The following is a 14,950-nucleotide window of genomic DNA, read 5'->3' as shown; positions in this document are numbered from 1 at the left end:
CTCTAAACCTTTAATCATTCTTGTCGCTCTTCTCTGTACCCTTTCCAATTTCTCCACGTCTTTCTTGAAATGTGGCGCCCAGAACTGGACACAGTACTCCAGCTGAGGCCTAACTAGTGCAGAGTAGAGCAGCAGAATGACTTCACGAGTTTTGCTTACAACACACCTGTTGATACAACCTAGAATCATATTTGCTTTTTTTGCAACAGCATCACACTGTTGACTCATATTCAACTTGTGGTCCACTATGACCCCTAGATCCCTTTCCGCCATGCTCCTTCCTAGACAGTCGCTTCCCATCTTGTATGTATGGAACTGATTGTTCCTTCCTAAGTGGAGCACTTTGCATTTCTCTTTATTAAACCTCATCCTGTTTACCTCTGACCATTTCTCTAACTTGCTAAGGTCATTTTGAATTATGTCCCTATCCTCCAAAGAAGTCGCAACCCCACCCAGTTTGGTATCATCTGCAAACTTAATAAGCGTACTCTCTATCCCAATATCTACATCATTGATGAAGATATTGAATAGTACGGGTCCCAAAACAGACCCTTGAGGAACTCCACTTGTTATCCCTTTCCAGCAGGATTTAGAACCGTTAACAACCACTCTCTGACTACGGTTATCCAGCCAATTATGCACCCACCTTATCGTGGCCCTATCTAAGTTATATTTGCCTAGTTTATCAATAAGGTTCCCAAATTCCGTTGTATTTCAGTGAACACCCCTGCTTTAACCTGCAGTCCTCACCATGGAATCTGTCTGCCTGTCCCAAATGCCCCATCTGGCATGCTGCTCAGTACAGCAGTTAGATAGTCAATAGTATGTGACCTGTTGACAGATTAATACAGTATCCCAAAGAAAAAGTTCTCTTAATAAGCTTTGCTGTCTGTCATTTTACATGTTTTATAATTAGAGGCCAACACCCCAATGTCCAAGAGAAAAAGTCAAGCAGTTTCAAAATGGCTGATACCCCGGCGTCTGTGTGTGCTCTAGTGCCTCTCATATTAAGGAACCCTAAAGAGCTTTCCATGTTCAAAAGTAATTTCACTCACTATTGACATGCGGCTGCTGCTGGAGTGGAGCCATTTTATCAGTGCACATTAAAGCCACTGTATATTTAATTTGGCTTGGTCTAAGCTGTTGTGCGCGTTGTGTTGTGAGTCATCTTCAGTGCACATTGTGGAGACTCTTTAAGAATGGCTGGTGGTGTTGGAAACTTTTCTTGCTTATCATATTTCTTTTGCTTCTTCTGCAGTTTGTTCCTCCAGAGGCCACGATCCCATTGCCATTCAGCTTTGGGCCCACTCTGTACTACAGAGCCTGCTGTTTCCTAATGTTGCTGTCAGAAACCCGTATTAGTGTGTTAGCCTTGGCGCAGAGCTGAACATGGCTTCTTCTCATCCACTTAGACAATGTGTAAGGGGCTTCCAGGCTGAAGCATGGTGCTTAAACAGGGAGGTTGTAGTATGTGCAGGACCATATTCATCCACCTCTCAAATCTGGGACACACCTCTCAAATCTGGGACAATTTGGGTGTGTCTAAACTACATGGCTCCATCGATGGAGCCATGTAGATTAGGCTGATCGGCAAAGGGAAATGAAGCCGCGATTCAAATAATCGTGGCTTCATTTAAATTTAAATGGCTGCCACGCTGAGCCAACAAACAGCTGATCAGCTGTTTGTCAGCTCAGCGCGCTAGTCTGGACGCTCCAGCGCCGACCTGAAAGCCTTTTATCGACCTCCCCATTATGCCTCGTAGGATGAGGCTTTCATGTCGGCAGGGGAGCGTCCAGATTAGCGCGCTGAGCCGACAAACAGCTGATCAGCTGTTTGTCGGCTCAGCGTGGCAGCCATTTAAATTATTTAAATCACAGCTTCATTTCCCTTTGCCAAACAAACAAATCTACATGGCTCCGTCGACGGAGCCATGTAGTTTAGACGTATCCTTTGAGAGCGATAAGGTGGCTGAGGTCATATTTATGGTTGCACCAACTTCTGTTAGTGGAAAAGACAAGTTTTTGAGCTCCACAGAGCTCTTGCTCAGGTCCGGAGAAGGTAACCAGTCTGTCCAAGCTAAATACATGGTGGGACAGATTTGTATTCCTAAGAGATTCACATACTGTGGGAGACCAATTAAAATGAAGTGCTCGTATATAGTCATAGGACCAATAGTAGGTAGCAAGGTATGTTACAAATTGTTGTAAGGGCCATAAAACTAGGGTCTCTGTTAAGTCTTTGGCTTTTAATGATCAGCAGAGTTATGAATTTAAGTTCCCAGGCTCATCTTTTGGAGGCATTGTGTCGGTTTCCTTCGACAACAAAGGACTGAGAGGTCCGATATGGTGTGAAAAGAGCTCACCTGCAGGTGATGGTTTTTTAAAAAAAATATTTTTTCTGTGAGTTCTTTCAAGAGCACAGTGGTTGCCTGCACGGGTGGTGGGTAAACAGTTGGCTTGGAGAGACAAGCCCCAGTCCTGCCCCTTCCACCTACGGCTCTTCCCCTTGAATGACGCCCCTGTCCTGCGTCTCCAGTGCTCCTCAGTATGGCTTCTGGCCCCTGCCAAAGGCTAACGCCTCCCCCCAGCACTGGTCAGCTGCACAGCACTGTCTCCCCCTTTCCTCCACAGCAGCTGGCTGTCATGTATGCCCTGCTCCCACCCCAGTCCCTGTAGCACATTGGGTGGCTAGAACATGGGTGGGCCTTTTGGGGAAGACAGTGCCTTTCCTTGCCTACATTACCTGCTGCCCATGATTGCCTGCTTTCGCCTGCATAGCTATTGCTGAAATATTTCCACTGGGACCTAAGGATCTTGCAAGGTATGTTGGTGGGGGAAGGGGTATTCATCAACATAACGGTAGAGATGTCTGCAGGTTTTACATCTCTGGCTCTGGCAGGGCCTGTTGCTGCTTTGAGCTGGTGCATCCTGATCAGTGGGGAGCTTGTTTCAGATGATGAGCCTGGCACTGTTGGTGGGAGGGGAGGAATTTGTAGGCCGGAAGATTAGGTTATGGCAAGATTTTTTTCAGAAGGCAGTGTGGGCGGACACCTCTCCTGTTCCTCCTTATTGTCATGTCCATGAATTTCTCCAGCTTTTCTCCTTGGTCTCCTGTAAATAGCTATTGTTAATATTTTGTAGTTTTATATTTTTATATTCGTATAGTTAGAATTTTGTAGTTTTTGAGGCTTGGGGTTCCTGCCCCGTTCTGATCAGAATCCTTGTAAGCAGGCCTCACAAAGCGCATGTGAGGGATGTGTTCACAGATCTCCTAACTGAAATGCTGTGTCCCTATGCCAGATTTACACTGATCTCTGTCAAGCTTCCCTGCCGAGGGTCAGGCAGGTGCTTGCCTCTTGGTTCTGTGTAAGTGAGTGCAGCCAGTGAAAGACTGTCAGGTGATGCTCAGTGGAAATAGGATTTACTTGCCTTGTTTATCTTAATGAAACCTGAGCTACTTGGGAAGACATCGGACTCTGAAAGCTATGCAAGGGCAGGAAGTGCTTTAGCAAAAGATAACCTTGAGAGTGTTTGTGCTGGCTGGCCAAGACCTTTGTTTGCATGCTGACCCCTTCTGACAGCTCTGGACATTGCATTTGTATTTAAACTATATAGCTTTCTCTTGACCTCATGTGACCCATGTGGTGAGAGTTGTGAGTGTTCCTCCTTTCCTGGGGTGTTTGACTTGTCTATCTTTGTTTGGAAACTTCTACATAGGCATTGTGACTTGCTCTTGTTTTTATAAAACAGCATGTACATTTATAGTGTTAAATACGTGGCTTGTAATCATAAGAATGGGCCAAATCTATCCTGGATTTAAGTCCCTGGGAATCCAAGTTACATCAGAGTTTAAATATGGTATAATACCAGTAAACTGCTTGTTAATATCTTTACATGGAAGTTTCCAGGATATTCATGTGGTAGGTCCTTAGAAGAGATAAAGCTTCACAATTTATGAGGAATTGGAATCACCAGCAGTTTTTCAAACACAGCTGCAGTTGACAGCTCTCATGATGTTTGGTGTTTCTCTCAAAGTCCCCAATGCCTGATTTTTCTGTTTATATGAACATTTTGGCTTTTAAATAAAAATAAAACATTTTAGATCTTGTGATTGTGCAGAAAACCTTGATTTTATGACCTGAGTGCACCTTGAAGGCTCAAAAGCCTGAAGGCAAATAAAAAACCCAGCACTTTTTTTATTTCAAAGCTCATGAATTTAAATCCAGTTTCTTGATATTTGTGGGGATCCTGATTTTTGAATGCTTGGGTCTGCTACTACTCAATCACTTGCCTTAAAAAAACGTGTCTACATTGAAGTTGTGGGGGGGGGGGAACCCAGCTCTGTTAATTTCATCTCTATTCAAAAAGGAAGGAAACAATGTCTGCCAAAATACAACTTTTTAACACTGCCCTACTCCCCGCCGCCAACAAAGAAACCCACCTCTGAATGAAACCCATGGAGAGAAGCAAAGACTGTTAACCACAGTTAATTAAAAATCTATTAAAATAAAAACTATGGGAGGCTCATGTTTTGTTTTGTTTAAAGAGCAATAGATTTTAGATGGTGCAGTAGAGCATTTCAGTAACAGAATAAGCATGGGGAAGAAATGCATGTGTGCACTATCCCAGGCAGTGGCACGTAGACCTTGTACAGAGAGAGAGAGATTCTATAACAATAGTTTTCAAACTAGGGATTGTGACCCAGAAGTGGGTCATGGAATGTCAGGCGCTGGGTCTCGTTGCTGCAAGGGGATCAGGTGACCAGCAGGGTGCTAAGGCAGCTCCCTGACTGTCCTGGCACTGCAGACTGCACTGCTCCCCAGGGGTGGCTGGCAGCAGGCCTGGCTTCTAGATGGGGATTGGGAAAAGGGAGAGTGCACAAGGCTCCGCACACTACCTCTGCCCCGAGCACTAGCTCTGCACTCTCATTGGCTGGGAAGACTACCTTAGCACCTCCACTGCACTGCTGATTGGGAGCTGCTCAAAGTAAGCCTCTCCTGCCCCGGCCCTGATCCTCCCCCGAAAGGGGGAGCCCCCATGCACCCCAAATCTCTCACCCTCAGCCCCACCCTGGAGCTTGCACTCTGGTCACATTATGTCGGGTCGTGGGCATCAACAATTTTCTTCAACTGGGTCATGAGAAAAAGAATTTGAAAACCGCTGCTCTGCAGCCTTCACTGAGAGCCCGGTGGCTTTGAGCTCCTGCTGGCTCCAGCACTGAGCTCCAGAGGTCCCAGGTTGGGTTCTGCCTGTCGGCATTGCACATGCAGTAGCCCCAGGTTCTCTAACTTTCCATAGTTGTGTGATATCTTAGAAACAAGTGTCTATGGGCCCCTCCTCGGCCACTTGTGATGCCAAAACTTCCCATTGGCAGCTGCAGTAGTTGCTTACATGGAAAAGTAGAGGAACAGAATAACTAATGTATCCCCGCTAACTTTGCACACTGCCTAAGAACTAGAGTGGTGCTTGAACAATTTGTATAGTGGGGAGGAAGCAGGCCTGAGAGCTATTGGACCAAACTGCAAGCCTTGTCATGGGAAGAAGTGCGGCAGCACCCTTAATTCCAGCACCCATGAATAGCTGTGAAGGAGGGGTGCTAACTAAATGTAACCAACCAGCCTTTATTGGCACATAAACAAGCACTCCACGGGCTGTCAGTCATCTATGAACCCATGCAGCTGTCCGGTATACAATACCAAACCTTTTCAACAGCAGATGACGACAGATCCGCAGCTACTTAGGGCTTCAGTGCACATCACGATCATTGAGTATAGATCTTAGAACGAACTGGCTCTTGCCAAGTGAGTAAAGGAGTATGTTTGTTAGCAGCTAGCAGGTTTAAAGCATGCTGCAGGGCAGATGCAGTTCCATCTATGAAGGGCAGCAGTAATTACACATGCTAGCCCTTGCCAGCAAAACATGGTTTTTGCTGAGTACATTGTGTGAAGTCTTGTAAGTCTTGTATTTTTCCCGTAAAATGCTGCTTCGTTGTCTCTTTAACCTTTTAATTCTCTCTTGTAGGTATTTTGATTTATTTGTTATGTTGTTGCTGCAGCAGCATGTGTGTCTTACCAAGAGGGGCCTTTATAGTCATTGCTACTTTATTAATACAATTTTTCACTGCTTCTTCTTTAGCTGGCACCAGAAAACACTCTGATGTCCTTCCAGAAAGCAGTGGAGCAGAAAACATATGGAGTACAAGCTGACATAACGATAAGGCAAGTCTGTGTAACTGCTTTGAGTGCAAGGGTTTTCTTTAGTGTCAGGTCTAACCCAGACCTCTAGATCTGCTTTGTTTTGGTTCCAGAACTGAATTTTGCCAGTTACATTTTCCAGTGCAGCATCAGTAGCATCCTTTGAGAAGGCATCTCAGAAAGTGTGCTCATACCTTCTCATATGCTGCTATTTGTAAAGTATGTACATCATTAGTCATTTGGCTGGCACAATGATTAAAGATTAAATTATAGAATAAACCACGCTTTCTATTGGTCTTCCTATCAAGGGACAAAATTTACAGCAGGGTCCTTCTTGTAGATATTTTGTTTTTTTGTCACTATGCTTGCCAAACTTCACCCCCTCCCCTACCCATCCCCAGGGTAGGTTTCTGGCTGGACAGAGGGTACAGGAGCAGGCTGGCAGGAGGGAGCAGGAGCAGGCTGAGGGTAGGTGTCTGGCCAGGGGGGAGGGTGCAGTAGTGGGATGGAAGTGCAGAGTCCCGGTGAGCAAGGAGTGGGGGAGGGGGGGGTGAGGGCTCAGCATGGGGAGTATGAGTCAGCAGGCTAGGGGTGCAGGGTCGCGGCAGAGAGGATGTGTGAGGGGGCTGAGGGTGCAGGGTCGGTGTGTGAGGGGGCTAGAGGTGTGGGAAGGTGGGGAGGCCAAGAGGCTCACAGCTCCCGCCTCCCAGGAATACCATGAATGAGGGGGTTGGGAGTTTGGGGTCTTGGCTTGGTGGTGATATGAGTGAACAGGCTGGGGGTGCAGGGTCAGCCGGGGGGGGGGGGGGTGAGGCAGCTGGAAGTATGGGGAGGGAGGAGGCTGCGTGGCTCGCCCGGCTCCCCAGAGCACCGGGGGGGGGGGGGGGGGGGGGAGGACGCAGCTCCTGGAGCACTGGGAGGGTGGGGAGGAGACTGCATAGCTTGCAGCTCCTTTGAGCACCGGGGAGAGGGAGGCCACATGACATGATGCTGTCACTCTGTCGACCCGCAGGGAATTTAAAATAAATATATATAGAGAGAGAGAGAGAGGGAGAGGGGCTGAGGCTGTTTTGATCTAGTCTGGCAGCCTTCTCCAAAGGAATACAGAGAACCTGCTTGTAAAGAGCTTGGCTATAGTAAATTTCTGCTTGCAGTGAAGAAGAGTGAAAGTCTGACATTTTTTCATTTCATTGCACAGCGCCCTCCCTCCCCCCCCCTCCCCCCCCAAGGTAAAACGATTGTGAGAATGTACCAGCTCAGACACAAAATCCTTTTGCTTTCCTTTGCTGTCATGCTAAAGTTGATGCAAATGGAATTAGATTTTATTTGCCCATCATGCGTCCTCCACTCCCTAACCCCCCGAAAAAGAAAAAAAGTCTCTGCAGGGATGTGTTTGACCAGGTTGAGTTTGGTGGAGTCTTTGAAAAAGCAGAGTTATTCCCATGTAAACAGTGTCTATGGGAATTTTCCGCATTTAATTTTCCCATATCTCCTAGATCTCTTAAAACTAGATATTTTGTTTGTGTGGGTTTTTTTCATACATGTACAACATATACACATTTGCAGAAACAGATTGGACAGTGTCTGTAGAACAAACTTCATTCAAACAGCGGGAGGCAAAATTCCCAAGGGACATTTTTAAGTATGATTGTGTATTACAGTTATTATGTTAGCACCTTGCATCAGAAGTCAGGCTCAGGGCCCTATAGTAGAACTGCTGTGTACAAACACAGAGTAGGACAGTCCTGGTCCCAAGGAGCTAATTTAAGGCAGGGGGCAGCAGTGAGTGTAACAAAGAATAAGAAGCAGCCTGGGAGAGAGGCTATGTGCAAGGTTAAATGGAAGTTTATTTTTAATTAGAAGATATAAATCACAGGCAAATATCAGAAATTCCTGCTGCTTGTTTTGGAACTTGCACTTTTGGACCAAACGGAAGATTGTTAAATAGAAGCTATAAAATGGGAGAGCATCACAGTGTTGAAGAACTTGATTAATGCTATTCATTAGATTTCTCCTCGATCTGCATGCAACAAAAACGGATGAAGTGAAATAGACGAATAGGACACAGAAAAAAAGGAACTGAGAGAAAAGAGTCCAAGCAAAATGGGAAAGGGCTAGCAAGAGAGGACTCACTAACATGTGAGACGTGAATGCATAGCAAACCGCATTCAGAAGAGACCTGGAGAATCTCTCGGGGTTGTATGCCCAAGAGCCAGGCTGAATCCTGGAGAAGATTATTTTTATTTCTGTTATTAAGTTAGATGCTAAATCCAATTCCCACTCTTCCCATGGGGGAGGATGTAGATTTTTGATGGTTTCATTTTGCTGCACTAAAAGTCAGTGACCCTCTCTTTCTTGTCTAATAATGACACCGCATTTGCATACAGCGTGGATCAGGATTCATACATAATCTGATGCTAAGAAATGGCTTGAAATTAAGCCATCTGAAAGGCATCGCTGTGGTAAAAGCTAGACTTGTGGGCTGCACAGTTTGAACATCAGGGCTTCCATTTTGCAATCATTGTCTAGCAGCAGACAGATTTAAACACTAATGGAAGTTCTTGTCCCCTGTAGCGAGAGGTCATTCTGCAATGCTGAAGGACAAGTCAGGGTCGAAAGCATCTTAATCCCTTTAGAATCATTCAGAAGTTAATTCACTCACTGTTGCAAGGAGAATACCATTGGTCTGGAAGCAAAATAATCGCTTGTGCATCAGGGCTGATCCTGATTGCTGTGCTTAGCTCTTCTAACAGGGTGAGCTGACCTGCCTGAAGAGTTGAGTTGAATGTATCACTCAAGCCCCCTGAGCCTAGACCAGATCATCCTGCTGCACTGGCAGCCTTGTGACACAGCTGCTAAGCTCTCTGCTGCCCCCTGCAGGAGAAGCCTGATCTGCACGTCCACTGAAAAGTTTTCGTCTTCCCTGCCTCCATTGGAGCACCGCAGCTGTATGGTTCCTTGAGATCATGCCCCCCTGGTGTCAGGAAATGTGACCCATAGGGTCTGTATAAAGTCAGGGCTCCACTGCTTTTTTTACCCATGCATCTTTGTACAGCGCTACTAGCCCAGGGCTCGTGCTTTCCAAATGACAATGCTCCTGCATGGGGCCAACGAGGGGATAGAGAGGAAAGAGAATGCCATGCAGGGTTTCTGCATCACACTATGGTGGTTGAAGATGTCTGAGATCACTGTACTGAGAGAAGGACTGAGTCTTAGGTTCCTGTCTACCTTAAACATTCAACAGGCGTAATTCCATGTCTGCTTGGTAATATTAAACCCTGTGGAAGACCTTTAGATGTTGAGGCATGGTGTGCTGCTGCCGGGACTGGTGCTGTGTCAGCGTGTTGCTTTGGGTGGAAATGGGGGGAGGAAGGGAAGGAGGCAGTTGATATAATTCATTGCTGGAAATAGGTTTCTCAAATCTTGTTTTCTTTCAGATAAGGGCCTCCTTAGGCAGTGGCTGAGTAGGAACTGCGTTTGCTCTGTCAACTAAAGTAGGTCTTTGTACTGCTCCCAGCTCAAGGCAGAAGTCTTGGCAGAATCCCAATTTGATTCAAATGGGTTTCACTGTTCACGCTGCCTGTATCCAAGGTCTTTCTCCTGAGTCTCTCTGCAGTGGGGATCTGTGCTTTGAAACCCCTGGCCTTTTCCAGAGCTTTGTCCCACACGCCTCAGGCCAGCAGGTGACTGGAGGTGTGTGGAAGCAGCTTCCCCACTGTGAACATCACATCTATAGCCTTATACTTTCCAAAGGCTTTGCTGCACCACTCCGTGGTAGATTTCAAACCTCCGCAGCAAAGAATTCTCATCCACAGGTCTTTGACCCCTGTGGGGCCCTTTTTTTTAATGTTGCCACTCTTCTGTCATCATCTTTGAAGTGTTGGTTAAACACCTGGGCACTATATGGTCTCTGGGCCCTATATAAATACGGCGATTTTCCTTCATGGGGCAAAATTCCGTTCACGGTATCTGCCTCTTATGCAGTCGCTTTTATAGATGCTGTATTCAGCACACCTGAATCTAGTTCACCTCTCTAGGCTGATCCATATCTTCAGGTGTGTGTGTGTGTGTGTGTGTGTGTGTGTGTGTGTGTGTGTGTGTGTGTGTGTGCGCGCGCGCGCACCTCTCTAGGCTGACCCATATCTTCAGAGGAAGAGGGTGTGTGTGTGTGTGTGTGTGTGTGTGTGTGTGTGTGTGTGGTTAGAAAAGCAACTTAATAAAAATAACTTTTCAGCTCAGCTCATTTGCAGCCTGGTCTGCATTATAAGTATATCTGTTTTTTCTGACCAAAACATGGACCTTCATTCGTCTGGTTTTAGCACTGCAGAGTCAGTACACCTGTGGACATCAAGGGATCCCTTTCTGGCTCACACATCTGCAAGAAAATTGTTCACTAAGTTCAGGTTGCAGAACCTTTCTCAGGCAGCTGGAACGTGGGATATTATTGTGTAGAAAATGATCCTTTTCCTTGTAGGCTGACAAATGGCACTATGGGGTTTTATCTTGACGCCTCACGTTGACTCCAGATCTGCTCAGAGCAGAGCCATGTTTTAAAGCCAAGGTTACTTCTCCTTTTGAAAAAGTTTGTAATGTAATGGGAGACAGACCGGCATAGTGTGATCACAGGCTTAAGAACCAAAGTGCTATTCCTAGCTCTAAACTATCTCCATCCGGGGTGAGTCACCGGGTCCTCTTTCTAGTTTTCCCATCTGTGGAATGGGAATACAGTAATTCCTCATTTAACACTCTAGATATGTTTCAGAAAATGATCATGTTAAGTGAAAATGTGTTATGTGGGGTCAATTTTCCCATTGAAAATATTGGGAAAGGTGGAGGTTGTGTTTCAAGCGGTGGTGTCTGTTGGGACCAGGACGTAAGGTTGGGGGAGAAAGGGGACTGGGTTACAGCAGGGAGGGTAGGTGTTTGGCTCTGGGGAAGGGAAAGGGAGGAGAGGGGAGGGGGATTGAGTTGGGAGTATGCCCCTGTGATGGGTCTGCCGGGACCCACGCTGCGTCCAGTGAGGGGGGGTCGCCGGGGAAAAGCATGGCGAGCGGCGAACCCTCCACCACTTTGCAGGGAGGCGGGAGAAGCCCCGCACAGCCACCGGCGATGGGCCGGCTGGGGAAACCCAGCTGCTGGCCTGCAAGTGGGGGCGCAGGAGGGGGGAGCAAGGCGTCTGGTGAGAGGGAGTCAGCGGGGAATGGCGCGGCGAGCGGTGAGCCATGTTATTCCGGGAATGGTCGTATAATTCAAAAAATGTTCTCTAAAAAAAAAATCATGCTATTGCGAAAACGTGTTAAGTGGGCACGTGTTAAATGAGGAATTACTGAACTTCACAGGACCAGACATTTAACTGGCTCATGTTTGGAGAGTTTTTCATGGTCTCTAAAACTTTTTTGCTGTTGCTGAGTAGCAGTAGTTTGTCTGTTTAGTGCAAGGTAAATCTCAAAAGCCTTGCCTGGATTTCATATTTGCTTCGGATCTTTATTAGAACTTTTTTGCAAACTTGGGTTGGTAATCTTGTGAAGGTAGGTTTTCTTGTGAGGTCCCTCTGCATCTTCTGCTTCTGAACTGTGCCTCTTGTGATATTTGCATGCTTCCAGCTCCAGCCTAATCTTGGAAGTGCAGAAGCAGATCAAAATGACAAATGAATCATTAAAGAATGCCCAAGAACTAAGCCTGGTTAGTTAACCTTTGTCCTCCATTCCCACTACACAGCTCCTGTCATTTGTTACTTATAGGATAATGTTTCTGAAAAGTGCCTAGGTAAGATGCTAAATACCATTTTCAAAAATGACTTAGGCCATTTCTACACTTACATGTAGAGTATAAACATTGCATGCCCCCCGGCATGGGCTTAAATAGCAATGTAGATGTTGAGGCAAGGCTAACGTGAGTAAAGACATGGCATAACCTTATGGTAGGTACCCTAAAGCACTGTCTATCCACCCAAGCCATGGGGAGAGGCTCTAGCAGTGGGAAAAGGCTCTGGCAGTGAAGAGACAGCCTCCTTCCAACCCCTTCCCTCGCTGCAGGCATCTTTCCTTGCTGCACCACCTGTGTCAGAGACTTGCACTGCAGTGTGTAGCTACATGTACCCTTCATACCATCACCACCAGTACAGACTCTGTGTTAGACACTTAATGATCTAAAACTTATTGAAATTCTGTGGGACTTGAGTGTCCTATATGGGGAAATTGGGGTCCTAATTAATTCAGATGTATTTTAAAATTTTATCCTTAGTCTAATTTTTGTTTGTAAGATTTTTAGGGCAGGAAGTATTTGCTGTACAGCTATATAAAGAGCCTCCCATGCTAAAACAAAATTTACAAGATTTATAATGAATGTGCAGTGGTTTCTGGGCCTCAGTAGGACGGGGTTAGTTTTTGGCAATCGTTCAGATGTGGAGTTCTGTTCTTCTACAAGTTAGTTTACCAAATCCTAAGAGAAACTCTAAGGTAAGGGTAGAGCTGTGCAAACCTTTAAAAAAATTAATGGAGATTGCCTATCTCCTAGAACTAGCAGGCACCTTGAAAGGTCATTGAGTCCAGTCCCCTGCCTTCACAGCAGGAGCAAGTACCATCCCTAACACATTTTTGCCCCAAATCCCTAAGTGGCCTCTGCAAGGATTGAACTCACAACTTTTGGTTTAGTAGGCCAATGCTCAAACCACTGAGCTATCCTTCCCCCAACCTTACAATGGATGAAGCATTTGAAATGCATTTAAAGCTGACTCCCCCCCCCCCCGTGTACAGCTTTTTTAAAATTAATCAAGAACATTAAACGCCTACAAAATTAATTGAGATCTTAACCACATTTTAATCCTGGTCTGAAAAGCTGGGGAGAGGATGGAATGGAGACCAACTCCTCTTCTCCAGTATTGTATATGTGCTAACTAATATGGATAGGTTAACAGAGATGCTTCTTTACTTTGCAGTTACGATGGCGTGCCGTTCCTTATGCACGACAGGACGCTCAGGAGGACAACGAATGTGAAGAAAGTGTTTCCAGAGCGGGCCAAAGAGCATTCTTCCATGTTCAACTGGACTGACTTGGAGAGGCTTAACGCAGGAGAATGGTTCCTAGAGGTGCGTCGCTCATGTACTGAAGATAGGGTCCTATCATCTGAAGCAGGGGGGATGCTGCGTGCCCTGCATCCCAAGTCAGGACATTGGCTGAACATTCATGCTACAGACCCTGTCAGACAGATGAGAGTGTTGCCGTCCTTTTAATGAAAGGGTTTGATGAAGTGTGACTAGACCAAACCAGTCTTCTCCTGGCATGCTCAATGAATGGCCTCCCATTCGACTCTGCCACACGGCACCAAGCAACATAGCTCACCATTTTTGTTGATTGTTTGGAACATTTCCATAGCCAATTCTGGCCTGTCAAATGAAGGGATCTTCCAGTGACCCCTGCCAGGGTTCTAACATGGAATGCCCTAATGTTGGCCTGTGTTTGCGCATCCGGAAACCTGGCTTGTGTGCACAAAAACCTTTGATTTTGCATTTGTATCTGCTGGGGAGTGTTGTGGACTAAGAGTAAAGAAACCTCTGCTCTAAAACTGCTTAGCCATACAGCTGTTTGAGGACATGGGCAAGCCACTTAGACTGTTTCTCAGTTCCCCATTTTATAGATGAGGCTAATACAACATAAAAGTGTTTGGCACTAATAATTATGGTTACTGCTGTGTGTTCTCCTATAGAAGGCCCATAAATATTACTTCACATCAGTCAAAAGCTTCCTCTATCCTGGTATTATACAGAGGTATAGAAGAGAGGTGTTTATACTGAATCAGATCCTTCCAGGTAATATAGCTCTTGTCCTTTTTTGCTAAACTCCTCTTGATAAAAGTATCCATGACATGCTGCAAAAACACAGAAAGCAGGCCATAGCCTATCAAGTACTAATGTTTTTAAAATCCTTAATACAATTTGCCAGTTCAGTAGCAGTGTCTCCTCTTTATTTTGCTTTTCATAACCCTTAGCAAGCCTTTCTGTGGTGGGGACTTAAATGGACTAAAATGTAAATAATATGGTGAGGTGAATGGATTCTGTGCAGAAAAGGTCTCCGTTTTTCTATCAAACACCATTTCTTTCCTTATTCAGCTGGGGGCTGGCGACAGATTAAATTGCTGCTGAGTTTAATAGAGATTACACCGAGGGTTAATGGAAGGTGATGCTCAAATGTAATTAATATATCCCAGCTCCTTTGCACTGTCAGACAAGGAGCCCCTGCAGACTGCACAGTGTAATTGGGGACCGGCAGCGCTGGATCCATCCGAAGTGACTTGTTAAAAGTGGCATCTAGCATTTCCTCTGCCACCACATTCGTCCAGCAGTGCCTCTATCATGCAGCAACCAGTTATGCGCTAACCTGAAATGCCAAATTCACTTTGGTAATCACGGTCTGTGGTGTCATTTGCACCGTTGTCTATCATTGTGCAGCTCTTTTCTTCGTTAGAGAGCGACAGCGATGAGGGCAGCCCATATAAACCAAGCAATGTGGGGAACATACTGCCAGAACACTTCATTATCCAGTGTGTAACTGGCAATGGTTTGCCCTTCTCAGTCCTAGGCCTGCAGAGTGAAGTCTGTTTGAGTGAGGTTGAGCTCCCATGCTTGGGTGTCCAACACAAAACACCCAGATAACTTCCTGCCACATGGGAAGAATGTCTAATGTAGTGGTCCCTCAAGAGGGGAGTGGAGGAATATTTGGCAGGTGTGTCAGTTCCCACGGTGGGCGGGGAGGGAGTG

At 46.0% G+C, this 14,950-nt stretch overlaps 1 protein-coding gene across 7 annotated transcripts in view; it reads left to right on the top strand.

Moving 5' to 3' along the window:
* Window positions 1-14,950, top strand: part of GDPD5 (glycerophosphodiester phosphodiesterase domain containing 5) — a 347,114-nt gene that overhangs the window by 293,987 nt on the left and 38,177 nt on the right. For all 7 annotated transcript variants that reach the window (XM_075919543.1, XM_075919542.1, XM_075919541.1 and 4 more), the window contains 2 exons: window positions 6,136-6,218; window positions 13,132-13,282. In XM_075919543.1, coding sequence (XP_075775658.1) covers window positions 6,136-6,218; window positions 13,132-13,282 — 234 coding nt within the window. The remainder of the gene's footprint in view (window positions 1-6,135; window positions 6,219-13,131; window positions 13,283-14,950) is intronic.

Source organism: Pelodiscus sinensis, chromosome 1 (assembly GCF_049634645.1).
Source record: "Pelodiscus sinensis isolate JC-2024 chromosome 1, ASM4963464v1, whole genome shotgun sequence".
Taxonomy (NCBI): Eukaryota; Metazoa; Chordata; order Testudines; family Trionychidae; genus Pelodiscus; species Pelodiscus sinensis.
The sequence above is the reverse complement of the archived record's forward strand: the minus strand, read 5'-3'. Positions and strand labels throughout refer to the sequence as shown.